This window comes from Vulpes lagopus, chromosome 19 (assembly GCF_018345385.1).
Source record: "Vulpes lagopus strain Blue_001 chromosome 19, ASM1834538v1, whole genome shotgun sequence".
Classification (NCBI taxonomy): domain Eukaryota; kingdom Metazoa; phylum Chordata; class Mammalia; order Carnivora; family Canidae; genus Vulpes; species Vulpes lagopus.
Window position 1 is genome coordinate 15,269,659 of NC_054842.1, and position 19,350 is coordinate 15,289,008.

Genomic DNA, 19,350 nt, shown 5'->3' on the forward strand with positions numbered 1-19,350 from the left:
ATATAAATACATTATGATTTTCTTCAACTTAAAATTATATTATGTTAAATATGTGGTTTTATTTTTTAAAGAGCAATTTCAATGTGTTTCAAGGGCATGTTTACAATTGTATCACAGAAGTTACCAATTTTTTTTGAGAGAGGAAATATAGCTTAATATGTAAAAAATGATTACACTACTAAAATTTTATTTGGTTGAAATGTTGCAATACTCTCTCTCTCTCTCTCCTCAAGCTAAGTCTATCTTTCCCCAGTTCCATCTCCTCTTCTTGAGATAAGCATAAAGGGTATATAATCCAACTATTCCACCTATGATTTCCAACAAATAACCCATCCCATGAATATAATTCTATAATTAATTATATAATTACATTATATTATATAATGTCTTAATATAAAACACATTTCCTAACATGATCCACAAAGAAATCACCTTATCCCATATTTCCAGTTCATTTTGTCCCACAACTCTATCTCTCTCCCCCTCTCTGCTATAACCACACTGGCTTTCTTTCAGCCCTTTGTTCTGCCACATTCCATCCAGCCATTGGTTCTACACACATGAGGCTCTTTCTCTCTGGAATGCTCTTATCTTCCTTCCTCATTTAGTAAAACCTATTCTTCCTTCTGATGCTTACCTCAATTGTCACTTTCTCAGAGATTCCTTTGCTCATTGCCCTAACTAGGACAGATCCCATGTGAAAAACACTTTTGGTTCCATGTTCCTCTTTTTTTTAAATTTACAGTTGTTTTGTCTTTGTCTTTGCTTTTGTTTTGTTTTGTTTTGTTTTTTAGAGTGGGAGGGGCCAAGGGAGAGGGAGGGAAGCAGACTCTGCTGATCCTGGACCCCAATGCTGGGCTCTATCTCACAACCCTGAAATCATGACCTGAGCTGAAATCAGGAGTCAGATACTTAACCCACTAAGCCACCCAGGCACTCCTAGTTGCAATTTTAGATCAAATTATATGATTGTTTCAGTGATGTCTATTTTCCCTAGTAAAATACAAACTCTGCTAAAGCAAGGCCTTTGTCTAAATTTACTCATCACTGAATCTTCAGCACAGTATCTGGCATGCAGCATAGGTGCTCTGTAAATATTTCTTGATTGAGAAGACAATAAAGGTCCTTGAGATTTCTTAAGATAGATATTACAAAGTCTTTAACTATAGCATCTCCTATAAGACACACAATACGATGTACTCATTGAAACATAACTAGAGAAGTTTCCCATAGAGTGAAATCATTTTTTTCAGTTTTGTCTTCTTCTTTTTTTTATTTTACTTGTGATCTTAACATAGAAGCTTTGATAATGAATGTGAATGGAATCCCTTAATAAGAATTTGCTCTCAGATTATACATTGAGAAGTAATGTAATTTTTTTCCTTTAATATCATTGTCTTGCTGTTCATTAGTGTTAATGTGGATTACTGTACTCTAATACCAGATAATTTGATATATCTATCCTTATTTTTGGTATAACTCTGCTCTTTCTATTTTATTACTATGGATATTAGCAAATACTGCATTTCCTATAATTTAGGGAAATACTAGTTCTAAAATACTTACAATCTCATAGAAATAAACATGAAAAATCAATCTTGATGGCAAGTTCATTTAAACTTACAAATACTCTCTGTTTATAGGTAAAGGTATTTTAAGGTATTGTATAAATAATTGGAATATAAAATAACCTGAATCTTTAGAAGACTACTAATGTAAAATACTAATGACCAATGCAAAAGACCAACTCCACAAGAGAGGAAACATGATTTTACAAGTGACCTGCATCAGTCCCTTACCACAAGCATCCCCATACATCAGGTCTTACCAACACAGCTGAACCAACTCAGGCTGTGGCCCTACAACACTGCAAAAGGAGATTGGGGGAAGATAAAAAAGTATTCAAGAGTAGGCTTTAGCACTAAATAATAATGAGAGCCTCAATGAAATTTTAGAATTTTAGAGTAAAAGAAGCTTAAAGGATTATCAAGTTTAAACCCATTATTTTTTACGTGGGGGAAACCAAAGTTAGCGTGAAAACAAGTCATTGGTCGAAGGCCACCCACCCAGTTGATGGCAGAGCCAGGACCCAAAATCAGATCTCTTACTGCACAGCTATTCCCACTGCATTATGTGGCTTGATCACATCAGTTTTCCAAAAGTCTCTAGGAAAAATAGTCTAAGCAATAAACCCCAGCTCCAGACCACTTCAGTAACTGGAGAACCCACAAACATTTTCATAATAACGATAGCATGGGCCCAAACTTATTACCCAGAAAAAACTAATATGAACAAGTAACCAGTACAGAGGTACTCTTAGCATTCTCTAGATTTCTCAGATGCCCATAAAAGAACATTAACAGAACTTCTTTCATCAAAAATAATGTCTCTGTGTCACTAAATCTCTTTCCTGAGTTAAAAATACCAGTACAGGCTTTTTGGTGACATTTTCCATTTACGCATTTCTGGCAACATTCTATCAAAAAGTGGACACAGACACACAGTGGTGTGTCCAGAAACCAGCTCTCCAAAAACATAAGATAAAATTTAAAATGCCCTTACTTGTCGGGATTGCTGGCTCCTGTGATATAAATACCTCATCATGGCCGATTTTAAGCCAGAGTCTATAACACATCACACGTGGAATTCCTGAATATTCAACGACTGATTCTAACACACCAGTCAGAGGCAGCTCCAGCACCCTGCTGGTAATACAGGGACACCTAGAAATAATCTGAGGCCACCCACACTTTTATAAGAAGTAACAGACTCAAGGAAAGTGATTGACTTGCCGCAAAATCATACAGTGGCTCGGTGGGTTCTAATGCACAGGATTCCACGTCAACTACTTTCATAAACTAAGTGAAATTTTATGTATTAGAAATAGTCAGTGGTCTCCATATTACTGAAGAGAGAAGTGCTCCTTCTCAAAAACCAGCAGCATCAACACCAGAGAGTCTGTTAGAAAGGGATATCCTTGGTCTCCACCCAGGGCCCTAGTGAACCATTATCTTTCGGGCCTAGAAATCTATGCTTCAACAAACTCTCAGACACTGAGTGATATAGAGCAAAGAGAAAAAAATCTTCCTTAAGCCCATCAATATTTAGTTTTATAAATGAGATTCCAACATGAGTCAAAGATGATAGCTACCCTTTTTCCTATCAGCATCTGTTAAGAGATATTTCTTCTGAAGCTTTCAACAAATTCCACAATCTTTTCCATTTTCAGAAGTCCCTACTTTTCAAAATAGTTTAGGTTTTTCTAATGACGACAAGAAAAAGTTATTTACCTTTCCATTCTCAACTCCAACCTTTTACAGATCAAAATCTAGCATGTATTTATATGTCTTAGCCCTGGCATATTCTTTTTTGCTTAAACAACTGCTTTTAAATAAGTATTTACTTTTCAAAGTTTTGCCCTACCTCCTTTACAAATCAAGGTAATCAATAACAAGAGCGCCCTCCACCCTGCCCACTGTAATCTGCATATATTGCTTTGTCAATTGATTATATATAGTTATGTACTTGTGTTTTGGTTAATCAGTCACTTCCTGGTGTTTTGATATTTGTTCCCAATCTTAAAATCCAGAACAAAGATAAATAAATACTGTCCACTTTGTTATCCTCTTCTAATATTTTAGAGGTTGGAAAATTTACAAAATAAATATCCTCTCAACCTTCTTGTGAAAGCATTGCAAAAGAGAAGAAGAAAAATTGAGTAATAGTTTCCCCAAATTTAAAAATAACCAGCTAAGGCATATTCAAATGACAAATAGTGGTACTGATATTGCTTTAAAAATAATCAGACAACAACGTAAAAACACAGGTCCTTGAGTCTTAACTCATTATCCATTACTAATTTTAGTTGGAGGGCAAACTTAAATATTTTTATTTGCATAGAAATAAGAGAGTTAATAACTTAAGTGTTGGTAGATAAGAGATTAACAAAAACATTTGGGAAGGGTGTTTAATCACTACCACATTTCCTAGCAAATCCAAAACTACTTGCTGAGTATGGTTCTTGGCCTTGGTGGGAAATAGCTTCACTGGATGTGGAAGGAGATGTTTTCCAGGAAATCCAGAGTATTAGTTTTATAATTCCCCAATTACCTGGTCCTGGCTGAACTTCTGTTTATCAAAACCTGGCCAGAAAAGCTTTGCAACACAGGAGGTCACCATCCTGAAATCTACCACTTCTAAGTTTTTGAGATTTCCTTTGCTAACACTTCTCCAAAAAAAAGCAGCTGTCTTTATGAGATTTGTCACTGATTGCACCAGCCACTTAGGTATGAAGGTCCAACTAATGTTTGCTCATCATCTTTTTGGTCAATACATGCATCTCTGCCCACGCTCCCATATATGCCTGCTCAGGAACCTCCCTTCCCCGAACCAAAAGATTCCATTCACTAACATAAGCTGGGCTTAGATCTTCAATTTAAGTTCCATTTGGATAGCAGACTCTTCCTCACTGAGGCACCAATAAAGGGGTCCACACCAAGACCTGTGTGGACTGAATGCACGGGAGCCACTGTGGGGGTGAGAAATGGGCGCAGGGAGCAGAGGGCACTTACGGTTGGCACAGCTTGATTAGGTCCTGGTCAGTGGTGCCTGGTGGAAGGCCTCGAATGTACAGGTTGGTTTTACTCAACTGTTCCCCGCTGCTGTTGCTGCTGCTGTTGTTGCTGCTGCTGTTTGTGCTGGGGCTGGGAGGAGCCATGGGGTGGGGAGCTGGTGCATAGGACTGCTGGAAACAGAAAAGGCTGTTACTGGAAAACAAAGCCAGCACCTATTCACAGGCCAGCAGCGCAACTTGAAAGCAATGCAAGCTTCTCGGCCTTTCTTTTTTTTTTTTTTTTTTTTTTTTTTTTCGGCCTTTCTGATCCACACATGCACATACATATTTCTATCACCACCCAGTGCACTTCTGAGAACATCCCCCGCTGCCCCCCACCCCGGACCTGCACTTGGGTCAGTCTGAGTTAGCTCTAAATGGGACAAAAAGAAATTCCCAGGTTCTTCTGACAGTGCCATATGGTTTCTGAGCTAGTCTGCTGTGATATTCCTTAGACCTATAAAGTAGCATGTTACTTCCCTCCCTGTTAAGAGAACATAGTTCGTTCACTCTTGGAAACAAAGTCCCACTCCTAGCTTGCTTTAGCTGCCACACATCTTTGCTTTGTCTCTACTCCTTGTTCCTTCCTTCTCTCCAAAAAAAAAACCACACACACACACACACACACACACACACACACACACACAAAGAGACACTTCCTCCTATTGCTGTGCTCACCATCGCTCTCCAACATGATTCCTGATACACAGGAAATACTCCATAAATAGCGAATCTATGAATAAATGAACAGATGGAAGGATGAATCTACCTCACCTCTTTCTCCCACTCCCAAATCTGCTTCTTCAAGGTGAAAGCCCTTTGTTTGTAATACTGAGCCACCAATATCTCACTACAGTCCAGATTCCCTTTACAGTATGGTCTCAATCTAGGTAGCACTGCCAACTTGGAGGGGATAATTCTTTTTTGTGGGGCCCTTCATGTTCATTACACTGTACATGCTCTGTTGTTCATTGCAGGATCATAGTAGCATTCTTGTCCTTTACACACCAGATTCCAGCAGCACCCATCCTTCAGTTGTGACAACCAAAAATGCCTCGGCACAAGCCAAGTGTCCCCACCAGAGGGACTGGGGACTCTCCCCCAGTAGAGAAATACTGCTCCAATCTGTCAAACTACTTCTGACAAAAATAAAATGATAAAATGACTCCTACCAACTTAGAGTATACAATGTGAGGCTCGGATGCAATGATTGCATCCGCATGCAAGAATTAGTAGATACATTACTCATGATACTTTATTTTTTAGTCCAACCAGGGAAATCTTCAAAAGTTCTAAAATTACACTGACTAACTGGGTTTGCCTCCTGCTGTGTCTCTTACTGGCTGTGTGACCTCTGGATGGTGCCTTAACCTCATATTAACTCAAGAATGAGAACTCAACATTATCATTAATATGAGGAGGATAAAAATAGTACTCTCAATAATATGTATGTCACGAGGTCTCTATGAAAACTCAATGAGCTAATGTAAACAAAATGATTCCTAGAAACTAGTGAGTGCAATAATGCTAAATGTTAGTAATAACAAAAATGAAAAAAATAATAATGATAATATTTGTAGTTGTTACTTGTCTTGCCAGTGATACTCGTCTATATAACTATACCAGAAATTCTCAGTCATAATCTATAGTGTTACCTAAAGGCACAATGAACACATTTATCAAGATTCCAGTGGGGAAATTTTTAGACAAATTTTAACCTGAAGACATATTAGCTGTTTTATCAGGGGTGGGAGGTACTTACCTAAGAGTAAGTAGCTACTTAATAAATACTGAGGCTATAGTATGTATAGTAAATAACTGAATGAACACAACATTTAGCCCACAGGAACAAGAAACCAAGTTTTAGCAGTATCCAGTCTTGTTTTTTTGTTTTTTTGTTTTTGTTTTTGTTTTTTTTTTTTTGCTATAATAGTCTGTTTTACACCTTCCAGAATTATCAGATTTACCCCACTCCGTATTTCCAACTGGCTATGAGGCAATGCCTCTTAGACACAGTATGTCAAATGAAATCCATTATCTCCGCTTTCTCATCTCCCAATTCCCCACCCCAGCCACCCAGCAAAATGACCCCGTTTCTTTTGGTGTTGATGACATTCATCAACCCCCATGCCAGAAGTCTCAATATTAGCTTCATCTGTTTCTCAATTCTAAATCTCAAAATAAAGTCAGCTACCAAAATCTTTGAGAGGTGGCTAGAAGCATCCTTTTCTCTGAATTCCCACTGCTTCCTGGGCCAGGGTCTGGTCCACCTTGTAAATCCACCGGATCCAATATCTGACCCTCTTCCCTCATACTTTCCTCTTAGGGACAGGAGCAAAAAACGGAGCCTCTTTCTTTGAAATAAACATTTCCTTAATCATCTCTTAGGTATTACCTAATCTGTTATGAACATTTTTAATGTGGAATTTTACAACAAATTACATAGGAGAATACTCTGTGTCCCCAAATGTTTGAATAAAATGAAATACATTCATTGTCTTTTGGAATTTATGATCTGCACAAAGCTCCATGAAGTTTCCTGGCTGGCATGAAAAACGATTCCTCCTTGATCTAAGAATTCTGTTTAGGGGCGCCTGGGTGGCTCAGTCGGTTAAGCGTCTGACTCTTGATTTCTGCTCAGATCATGATCTCAGGGTCATGAGACAGAGCTCCAGGTTGGGCTCCATGCTCAGCACAGGGTCTCATTGTTTTTCCCCTCGGCTTCTCCCCTTCCCCACTCTGAGCACAAGCACACACTCTCTCTCTAACAAATAAATAAAATTAAAAAAAAGAATTTCGTTTTGCACCTTGGACACCCCAGAGATAGTTAAGTTCTATCTCTTTATAAGTCCTGTACTTAGTAGGTATTCAACACATCCTTGCTAAAGTAATGTTCTGGTCTCTGCATCTTCCAATGGGACAGACAGGATTTATCTTTTACTTCCATTATGTGCCTTATTTTCTTAAATTTCCCAGGGCTTTTTAAAAGCTGTTTGCTACCACTTTCACCTCTCCTCTTTCCAAATTCTTTGCATTCCACTCTGTACTCAGGCTTCTTTAAAAATGAGGCTTTGTTTAAAGCAGTTTTTCCCATTGCATAGCTTTTAAAACTACCAGGGAGCCAAAAAAAAAAAAAAAGTATTCGGTTTTATGTATCATAAATCTGATGGACCAGCACAGACTAAGCCCTAGATTAACCAAATAAGAAAGCATCATCTAAAGGATGGTCAATATGTGTTTACTTAATTCTCTACCACCACCCTCCAGGGGTCTTTGCAAGCATTTCCACAGCCAGAATGCCATTTAGTAAATTGCATGGTGCCTAAAACAATAAATATGCCCTCCCAAGTGTCCAATGTGTTCACTGGGAAAAAAAATAAATTAATAAACAAAACAGTCAAAAGCAAATCAAAATTGGGCTGACTAGAGGGGACTAGATGGAAATGAGGTATGTAACTTACAGAGATAGTAGCACCAGGCTATTGTGGACAAATTATGTATTTCAAAAGCTCTTTAAAAAAATACACAATCAAAAGGAGTTTTCTATGTCCCTATTTATGTTTGTGAGTTCCAGAAGTTCTGCTGAAAGATGTAGACTTTTCCATATTATTGAGCCAATTAATCCACAGATTTTAAGACCCAGTGCCTATCTCTCGCTAATCCTTAATATTTCATTTATCCTTCGATGATATACTGATTGATTCAGGTAACAGTCTGCATTGTAAATCATTCTTTGACTTTAAGAATTATAAATTCCCTCTTCTCCACCCACTTTCCAAACACACATCCTTTAATCAACAAAGCATTGGCAGAGGTTTCCCAGAACGTCTGACAAATGTAAAGGCCTAAATGAATTAATTTGTGAAAAGCAAAAGCAATGTTGTATGTTCTGATGCCAAAGACAAATGACCAAACTACAGTGTCTCAAAAAAATAAAAATCTTTAGAGGTTAATGGGTCACAGCAACCACTTTCCTAATTAAAAGTGGCTCTGATTCCTTTCTCAATTCTTTGCCTTCAGATGGATTTGGGATTGTATCATTGATTAGCTTTTAAATCATTTTGAGACACTAAAGAAGAAATTTTAAATTGTTAGTAAAAAAAAAAATATTTTCCCTCAAATAAAATTGTCTTTTGCTATACTGCTTAAAGTCACACTTTATAAATCCTATTTAGGAGCAGTGAAGACTTACAGTCGGGGTTACTGAACACTAAAATACTGTCCTGTAGCAGGGCAGGGAGTTGCTATGAATTTGCAGTGTCAGCTTGGTTAGAACCAGTAAAAATGCCAGATTTTTCAGAAGAGGGCCTTCAGATGGCACTCTGATTGAAGGAGAGAGATAGGATTTCTCTTGAACCTTCACATGCTTGGCAAGTATGCTGATTTTCCTTAGATGTTTATTCACAGTGGCATGGCTGGGAGGGTCTGTTAGGCATGGGATGGGGGTTAAAGCCCTCTTAATCACATGTTGGAGCTGCCACATTGGTGGACCAGTGCCAGTGTCCTCTTTGGGAAATTAAATAAAATGTCTTGACATCCCTTTTGGAAGATAATGATTCTAATAATTACAGGTAGCATTGGTGGTGTGCTTCCTAAGCATTTTATGCAACCGCCCAATGAGACAAATAATACTCTTCTCATTCACAAATGAGAAAACTGAAGTACAAAACTGGCAGAGGATCTTCTCAAGGTCACACAGCTGGAGACCCAATTTGAAATTAGGAAGTTTGATTCCAGAAGCTATTCAGTCCCCCTCATCACTAGGAACTTCAGGTATTAATGACTTGGGCACCCATGAACACAAAGAGCTTTCTCGCAGTGAACTTTGGAGGATGACACCGACAGAAGCTCGGGCACATCCAAATATAAGGGGGAGAAAAAGAAGGATGAGGATGAAGAGCATGCAGTCAAAATGGAGGCTAATAAGCGTTTTTCTCTATCAGAATGGAAATGAAGTCCATCTTAAAATTCAATTTTGAAGGGGATGTGACTATCAAAAGCAACCATGTTATGAGTATTTCAAATAATGTCAAACAAGTGGGTTCATTTGTCAAGATTCATGGTGTGTTATTTGATAACAGGAAAATGAACTGGCTTGTAGATCATCTTAAACAGCTGATTCATTTAGTGTGCTTTGTTAATATGCCTCATTTTTCAAGTTTGAAAAGTGAATCAACCGGGTCCTCCTACATTCTTAAAAAATGTGTGATTTTGTGTATGTAGGCTTGGAAGGAGGTTTGTTGTGTTTTTAACCCCTACATGTTTTGGAGGTACATTGGATATGATGGATATGAGTTAGAGTTTTGTTTGTTTCCCCTTTTTTGTGTGTTTTAACAAAGCATTTGATATATCCAATAAATGCTGTTCACATATCAATAGGGTATAGCAAATCATTAAAAACATCTTTCATAGAGTTAAACATATTATATGAACACGTCTGAAAGGAGGGCTGTCATATACACACACTAGCTAGATAATTTTAAAATGGGGTCCTCAAACTTGTCATATTGCCATTTTGAAGAAGATAATTATTTGCTGTGGGGGCCTTCCCTGTGCATTGTGGGATATTTAACAGCACCTTTATGACTAGATGGCAGGCACACTACCCTGCCTACAAGATGTGGATACTAAAAATGTTTCTAGATATTGTAAAATGCTCCCTATGGGGTAAAAGTGCTCCTGGTTGATAATCACTGCCTTAAACAGATCCAGGCTCTCTCCTTGAAGAACTAGTATCAATACAGTGCTCCTCTTGGAATAATAATAGTAACTCAATGGCCTACAACCCACTTCATTGAAGAACCCCCTCACCTATGAAGTTCTTACCCCCAAGAATATGTAACATTCACCTTCCCATACCTCTACTATCCATAACTAAGATGTTGGTATGCCACATATTATCTGCAGCAGACTAGGTCTGAAACATACTTCTTCCTCTTATTGAAAACATAACTCTTTCACAAAGAGAATTTTAAATATTTTTTGCATGCAATTCCCCTTGGCTGGGAATCACAGGGCCTTGATGCCAAACTGCAGTCAATTCTATTCCCGGCATCTGGTTGCTGGCAGGATCCTGAAGCAGTTGGTCTGGTGGTTTTTTGGAGTAGCCTTGGACTCCATCACACAGCACTCTGTTCTGCTGATGGTCTCCCCAATTTGTTTTTATTCATCTCCAGTGCAATAGAATTTGTAGTCTTTTATCCACTCAAGGGTAATGCCCTGAATAAAGTCTCCCGTGGGACTGACATGCCAAGTCTTTTACTATCCAAAAATGAATACAAACCGCATTCCTGTCCTAAATCATACATTATTTAGCCTGCACGTACACATGCAATCCATCGCTCAGTGGATCACACTGCTGCGAGCTATTGAATTCCTCTCCCAGACGGTATAATTTCCACATAACCTTGCTTCTGCAGACCTGTCCTCTATTGTGAACACAACACAATCAGGTAGCCATGGCAAGCACTGTAGCTGTCACTGGAGTAGCTGTAATAGCCTCAAATAAGGGTGTGCATAAATATTGTCCATGTGAGCAATAATAAATGCAGCTAAATGAATATCTAAGGCAAGATGTACGATTTTAGCCATGGTCTCATGAATCACATATATTATAGCTTTGCAATTTTATGCTAGGCAATTGCTCTTCCATTATCTAGAATATGACTATAGAAAACAATTGTTTCAATTACACCTTTTATAATAGAATTTGGTCAAAACATGCCCCACTTCTCTTTTCCTACCCATAGATCAGATAAGGAAATAAGCATTAAAGGACAAGACTCCTCACAAAAGGCAATCACTTGCACATTCTCTATCAACTGGTCTTGGTAATAGCCACTGTCAACAGTGGTAACATGGTGCTGAAGAATTCCACATTGCCTTCTGGGAATCCTGCTTGACCACTAACTAGGCACTTAAACCTCTAGTCACGAGAAAAATAGGAATTGTGATTATCTCACCTCATAAGACTGGTTTAGTATATAAATTACATATAAAATATTTAGCAACTGGCTAATAAATATCTGTTGATCTTATTATTTTCATCAGCAGCATCATGATGCAGATCCTTAAAAGAAACACTATTCTCTCAATCCTAGTTGGAGCAATTTACCTTCAAGCAGGTGCTATAAGAATCAATCATTTATTTTCTTAAGGATGGAAGCCACTATCCTTGAGATGAAACTATGTCACTAGAACTATGGTTTGTCATTTTCATCAAGAATCAAAAAGTAATAACTTAGCACTGATGAAACAATCACTGTGGATTGAATGACTAATTAGTTTCAAAGGTATTTACAAACCACTACTGAGGTTTTATTAAAATTCTGTTAGGATGAGATTCACTTTTGTAGTAAATATTAGTTTTTAAAAACCTCAGCAGATTGCATAATCACACCTCGCTCTCTGCTATTTAGAAATAGGATTAATCTAAAGTCATTGAATTCCATTCAGAGGTTTGGATATTAAATGACATTTTAAAATTCATGGTACTTGGAAACACAAGTAAACTAGTTATTGTTCATTTTAAGCACCTATATACCAATTTCATTAAAATTTACAAGCTAGAGAAGAGCGGCTGCTATAAATGATGCCAGCGGCCCTTTATAAAGACTGCTCAGTTCTCCAAATGCCGATGACATCTGGTCTTTGCTCCCATCCATCTTTTAATTTGGCCAACTCTTGATCTCTTTAAGGAAAAATAAACAAAATTAAAATACATTTCAAAATTTGAGGTACATATGGCATTTGTTTAAAGTCTACACTTAGAAAATAAGTCCAACAGCTTATGATTCCAATATTAATAAGGATTGATTCTTCATGCAAAGGAAAAAAATCAGCCATGATTGGTACCCTAGGTAGACATTGCAAAGTCACCTCTGTTATAAACAGTAATTGTTAGAATTCCTGAGAAATATCAAAAGTGACTATAATCCCTGAGATAAGACCTCTGTTCCATTTGTCCCGGGTATGTCTCAGAAATCAGTTCAAATATTTGCTTTTGTAGTGGGCTAGAATCACTAGGAAAATACTGAAAATCCAGAACAAGTGACCATAACCTCTTGTGAGATCTCTGGGTTAGCCAATGGTCAGCAACTCAACTCCAAATGCAATCAGAGATAAAGAGGAGATTTTACAAAGAGTCAAACAATTATACTTGAGTCACATTCTTATACCTTATAAGATATGTTTACTTAATTTTTTCAGTTTAGTTTTTTCCCCCTATCATGTCCACTTTGACTGTTTTCCTATTTTTAAATAATATTCTATGTTTCCTAGTCTAATAATCTATTTCCCTAACACTACAATCAGTAGTATTGTCAACAGTTAGTTGCACCATCTTCATTAAGTATGCTATCCTAAAAAAATGAAGACCAATAAATGTAGCTTACAGGGTACCACTATAAGATATGTGGTCCTAGTACTTTATTGTGACTAAATGAACACTTTCAAAGTTTTCTTCTTCAGCCATGAAAACAGATATAATGAGCCATTTCCACTCAATTGACTAATTTACATATTAACAAATCATATTACTGACTTGATTACTAATAGTTATGCATGATAGTAATGAAGTATTTTGTTTCAAACCATGTATAACAAAAATTATTACCAATAATGGAAGGACAATCAGAACACCAAATGGTATTAAGACTTTTTTTGATACACTAAATGATTCTGTCCAATTAAATCAGAATTTACTTTTTCTGAACGTAAATCTATGTTGACTTAGGAGCAATGCAACAATAGCATAAAGAACAAATGCAGCAAAATCTGATTTCTTTATTGAGGCTTTCATTCCACATCCATAATGTCACTTTCTCTAGCCCCAATATAACCCTGTTTTGCTATTTCCCAGTGCTCATTCACCTCTTTTGCCATACCACAATCGCATCTGAATCTATATTTTGTCTTCCTCTCTTCATTTGTAATGCCTGAGCTGCAATCGTATGCCTTTTCCTAGAGTGACACTAAAATGTATCTCACAAACTAGGGTATTTTGAGAGTAAAAGTGGGAGATATTGATAATTATATCAGGACACAGGTATAAATTGAGACTGTCCAAAGAACCTTGGAATATATGGCCATCCTATGATTATTTTCTATTTAACTAAATCTACACATTCCTCTAGAATCACCTAAAGTTCCACCCCTTGTCATAGCATTTTCCTTCTATTACTTTAGACCTATTTCACTTACCCCTCTTTTTAGTTTCTAGTAATTAAATATCCACAAAAGGTTATAAAATAATTTCAGTACATCATACCTGCATATCAATAAAAGGTTACAAAATAATTAACAAGCACAGCAATGACTAATATTCACTGAACATACCCTATATTCCAGGCATTGTTTAAGGAATTTTATATTGGTTTATTTAGATGACCTCAGAACTTATGGAGGTAGGTATTATTATTATTACCCCCCTATTGAAGATGAGAATACAGAGATTTGAGGAGTTTAAATGACTCTTTGAGGTTGTTCAGCTACTCTGTGACAAATTCAGAGCCTGAAATGAGGCAGTCTTCACTCCAGTTAACTTCAGATTTAACTCTAAATATGGACAGTCCAATGTGATAGACACTAGTTACATGTAGCTATCTAAATTTAAATAAAATTGATGTATATTAGTTAAAATTTAAAAATTCAGTTCCCCGGTCACACTAGCCATGTTTCAAATGCTCAAAAATATGTAGCTACTAACTGTTATATTGGACAGGAAAACATAGAACATTTGCACCACCACATAAAGTTCTACCACACAGAACTCATGTAGATCATTCTTTCAGATACAAGGCCTCAACTCCCCAGACTACACTGCACAAGTACAATACCTAAATGTGGTGAGCAAAATAATGGTCATGATTTCTATGCCGTTATCCATAGGGCTTTTTTTTTAAGATTTTATTTCTTTATTCATGAGAGACACAGAAAGAGGCAAAGACACAGGCAGAGGGAGAAGCAGGCTCTCTGTGGGGAGAGCCTCATGCAGGACTTAATCCCAAGACCCCAGGATCACACCCCGAGCCAAAGGCAGATGCTCAACTACTGAGCCATCCAAGTGTTCCCATAGGGCCTTTTTTTTGTTTTTTTAAGTGCAATTACTCTTCTTTCAGTAGAGACCATATTTCAGTTTTTCTCCTTCAGGAGTGGGTCTAGATTTTGGCATATAAAAACTCTCTTTCAACTGATACCTCCGTTGGCCAAAAGTGGAAATTATTAAAAGATATTTCTGGAAAGTAAAATATAATCTGTGAGAAGAACAAGATGTATTTTATTTGCTTTTAATCAAAACCAAGGTTTCATCTGTATTTTAAAATCTCTTCATACCAAGAAAGAGGAGCAATAGAGATAAACTGCTGGTACAGAATAAATGTCTCTGTCTTTGGCAGGCAAGCTTCTGGCCTGGGAGGAAGCTCCACATTTTCAGTACATCTTACCTGCATATCACAAAAGAAAAGCACCCTTACTCCCCATGTATTATATACTATTCTACCAATCTTATTTCTCTTTAAACTGAACCAAGGAAAATAAGGAGAATGCTTTTGTATAGTGAACTACAGAAGCAATTCAGCAAATTTAAAAACAATAACCTATATTCCATGACATAAAATAGTTATGTTGTTTTATTAGCCAATTCATTCATATTTTATTGATGTAACAAAATTAAATGTAAACAGAACCTACGCTTCAAAAGTCCTAAATCTTAGAAATTTGGACTATAAAACACAATAATTTCCTCAAGAAGACAATGTTGGAACACAGATCAAAAATGCAACAGCAATTAATACATGCAAAATAATTGCTTCATTATAAAACCTGGAAGAAGCACTTGCACAAATAATTTTCTCTGAATATATTTTCAACATTTATTGTGTTTTGGTCCAAGAGATGATAACTATGAGAATAAATTAATGTTCAAGTTCAACAAAAAGTGATCTGATAATAAAATGAATATTAGGGGGCAGCCCGAGTGGCTCAGCAGTTTAGTGTTGCCTTCGGCCCAGGGCCTGATCTTGGGGACCTGGGACTGAGTCCCACGTCAGGCTCCCTGCATGGAGCTTGCTTCTCCCTCTGCCTGTCTCTCTCTCTCTCTCTCTCTCTCTGTCTCTCATGAATAAATAAAATCTTTTAAAAAATGAATATTAGGCATTTATATTGTTAACTTAGTTATTAAAATTTTAAAATCAGAAACTTATATTTATACATTCAAACTTTTATTTCTCTGCAAACCTGTATGGAGATTCCCGTTTTCTGTATATTTTAAGACAGTATGCCTTGTACCTTAGAAAAGTTCAAAATAGTATAGGCACATCCAATTCCTAGTGCATCTTCTTTGTTGTACAGTTACTGGAGATTTTTTTTTTTGACCAGTGATATTCTCTATAACCAAGGCAATGACCTATCTCTAAAAAGAAAGTACTGCTTTTCCTTCTCCAAACTACTCTTGTTCTTTTTAAATAAGTGACTGATGCTTCAGAGACTGGCAAATAAAGGGCATTTGCCCCTAATTGGTAGACTCTTCAAAGGCTTAAGAAGAAGGAAATATTATTATTATTATTGTACAATGACTAAGAGCATAAGTGCTGAAGCCACATGACCCACGTTCAAGTCCTGCCTTACCACTTACTGTCTGCATGGCCTTGGGCAAATTACCTAAATTTTTCTGCCTCAGTCTCCTCATCTGTGAAACCGAGGATAATAACTACCTCTGAAAACTGTTAGACATTTCATATGAATTATTATGTGTAAAGCACGGAGAATAAAGCCAGGAACACAATAAAGCCCCCTATGGGTGCTTGCTATTATCATTACATATATCTGAGAGCAGTTTACAATATTCATTGCTATCATGAACAATAATGTTGTTTTAAGTAAGAGGAATATTGGTTGGGCTATTAACTGATCTAGCAAACTCTGATTTGCCTAGTGTTAAAATCTTAAAATCCAAAGTCCATTGAAGCTTGTTAAACTGAAATTCTCTAGATTAGAAATCAAGAAATGTTAATCTTCAATGAGACTTTAGGGTCAGTTAGTACTATTTTAGCTATTGATACTGATTGCCTCCAGACATACTGATGAGAAGACAGAATAATTTTTTAAAGACAAATATAAACTTTCACAAGGGAAGTCATTTTCAGAATACACAAACTCTAGGAAAATATCTATAAATTGTGAAAGTGTTCATTAAAGAAGATATATCTTATTGCCAGTGGAAAAAGCTTCTATCAGTTAAATAACACACTTACTACTAAATGTCCATGCACTTAACTGAAAGGACTTTTATATGCAAAAAATAAACTGTACTAATTTCATAGTTTCTAACTCTAAAAATAATTAGGTTTCTAAAAATTGTTGCCCTGCAAGGATATTTTGTAGGTAAACAATTACTTAAACTGTTTATTTCAGTTTAATTATATCCCTAATTTCTAGCAAGTTGCATGATATGTGCCCTAGGGTAACTGTAACAGATAGTCTATAGTATAAAAAGGGGATAGTCATACATTTATACACTCCAAAGTACTTAAGACATCTTCAATATTCCAGAAAATTTTGTTTTGTTTTGTGTCAGTTTAGAGAACTCTATGTATCTTTGAGCAAACTTAGATAAAAGCCATTTATAAAGTATAATTACTAAGAGTTTTCCAAGAGTGACCCCCTTCCTTTGCCTCCTCAAGAGAAGCCTCAGAGTTTGCTCTATTCAGTAGAAAGCAAATTGGTTGAAGTGGGGGAACAAATCAGAAAACGAACTCAGAATTACTGCTGATATTCCAGTTCTGTGAGGAAAAAACAAAAACAAAGGTTCTGATGTATAACTTTGCTGATTTCTGAAATGTAAATACTCCTACATGGTGGATTTTAACCTACTAAGAGTTCAACACCTGGCTCACAAAACTTAGACTTTAATCTTTTTTTTTTTTTAATTTTATTTATTTATGATAGGCACACAGTGAGAGAGAGAGAAGCAGAGACATAGGCAGAGGGAGAAGCAGGCTCCATGCACCGGGAGCCCGACGTGGGATTCGATCCCAGGTCTCCAGGATCGCGCCCCGGGCCAAAGGCAGGCGCCAAACCGCTGCGCCACCCAGGGATCCCAAACTTAGACTTTAGTAACCAGCTCTCACATGCAGTATCAGCCACCTCCCGCACCCCATCACATCAAAAAATGAATGTGACCATAGTTGAAATGTTATTTAATGGCCCAACTTCCTGGAAGACATAAACAAAGGAAAGAGTTTATATGCCTGAGTAGTAAAGAAGCTAGAAACACCCTGGGAAAACAGAATACAAATTTCTTGGTATATCTGTCTCAGTTGCTAGGACCAGATGACACCATGAGAGAGTACGTGACTGGAATGTGCAGACTGATTTAGGAAATCTCCATGATCTAATGGAGTAATAGGACAGGAAGCAAAAGAATTTCTTGAAAAAAGATGGGACTCAAAGAGAACCTTTGCATTCATTGGCCAACAGAGGACTTCTTTAAAAGAAAGTAACTTTATGTTGTCATTCCTTGAGGTACAGAACACTCAAAGTCTACTTTAAACTCTTTGAGGGCAGAACATTAACACCATGGATTTGATATATCTTAACACAGACAACCAAACATAAGCAACTAAACTATGACAACATCTATTACCAAACAAAAAGTAATAGCATTAAACTACTAGAGTAATAATAAAAGTTGCTTCCTTGAAATCATAATATCAATAGTTCTGTAAGTGTTGTTTAATTCAGGAAATGGGTTAATTAACAGCTTGTGGAATTAAACATTTTAATAAGATAGCTTTACATATTAATATATTCACAGATATATCCCATCACCCTTTCTACTTAGAACCAACATCATACAGAACCCAAAATTTTGGCTGATAATGGGTAAACAACTTGTTTACAGTTTACAAAATATGTACAGTGTAGCAAAGGCTAGAATTATAGCTCCTTTTAGTTTTGCAAATGCAACAAATGATTTTTTTTGTTTCTATACAAAGATCTCTTAAAGCTATTGGCTTTAAAAATTTCCATCCAGAATCTGGACTTGAGAGAGGTATCTAATTAGAGAAAAGTTATATTATACCAAAGAAAGACCAAAACCTATTATCAGACAACCAATACAAATTTAATCCATACTATAACATGTATAAAACAGAACTTAGAATTCATCTTGTAAATTCAACAGTAACATAAAACTAAACATTATTATGAGAAAATATTTTAAGAGATAAAATATCCAAGGACAATTATTCCTTAACGTTGTAAAGAAACAAAATTAGAGGAACAGTAGAGGCAGTTGACAGTAGCATAGTGTTCTCAATACATATAATTGCAGGATAAAAAGCAAAAGAAAGATACATAGAGAAATTTAATATGCACCCAAGTGTGGTCTATATTAACATCTATTAAAGTATAAGAGAACAGGGGTGCCTGGGTGGCTCAGTCAATTAAGCATGTGACTCTTGATTTCAGCTCAGATAATGATCTCAGGGTCATAATCTTAGGGCCGTGAGATCAAGCCCCACGTCAGGCTTTGTGCTGGGTGTGGAGCTTGCTTAAGATTCTGTCTCTTGGGGCACCTGGGTGGTTCAGTGGGTGAGCATCTGCCTTTGGCTCAGGGTATAATCCCAGGGTCCTGAGATCGAGTGCCGCAAAGGCTCCCTACAGCGAGCCTGCTTCTGCTTCTGCCTATGTCTCTCTGCCTCTGTGTGTGTGTCTCTCATGAATAAATAAATACAAAT

General features: G+C 36.8%; 1 protein-coding gene across 21 annotated transcripts in view; it reads right to left on the bottom strand.

Annotated features, from left to right (window-relative positions):
* RBMS3 (RNA binding motif single stranded interacting protein 3) overlaps positions 1 to 19,350 on the bottom strand; it is a 1,727,904-nt gene that overhangs the window by 534,720 nt on the left and 1,173,834 nt on the right. For 18 of the 21 annotated variants that reach the window (XM_041733599.1, XM_041733601.1, XM_041733598.1 and 15 more), the window contains one exon: positions 4,572 to 4,744. In XM_041733599.1, coding sequence (XP_041589533.1) covers positions 4,572 to 4,744 — 173 coding nt within the window. The remainder of the gene's footprint in view (positions 1 to 4,571; positions 4,745 to 19,350) is intronic. The other 3 variants (XM_041733612.1, XM_041733594.1, XM_041733610.1) reach the window with 1 other exon arrangement.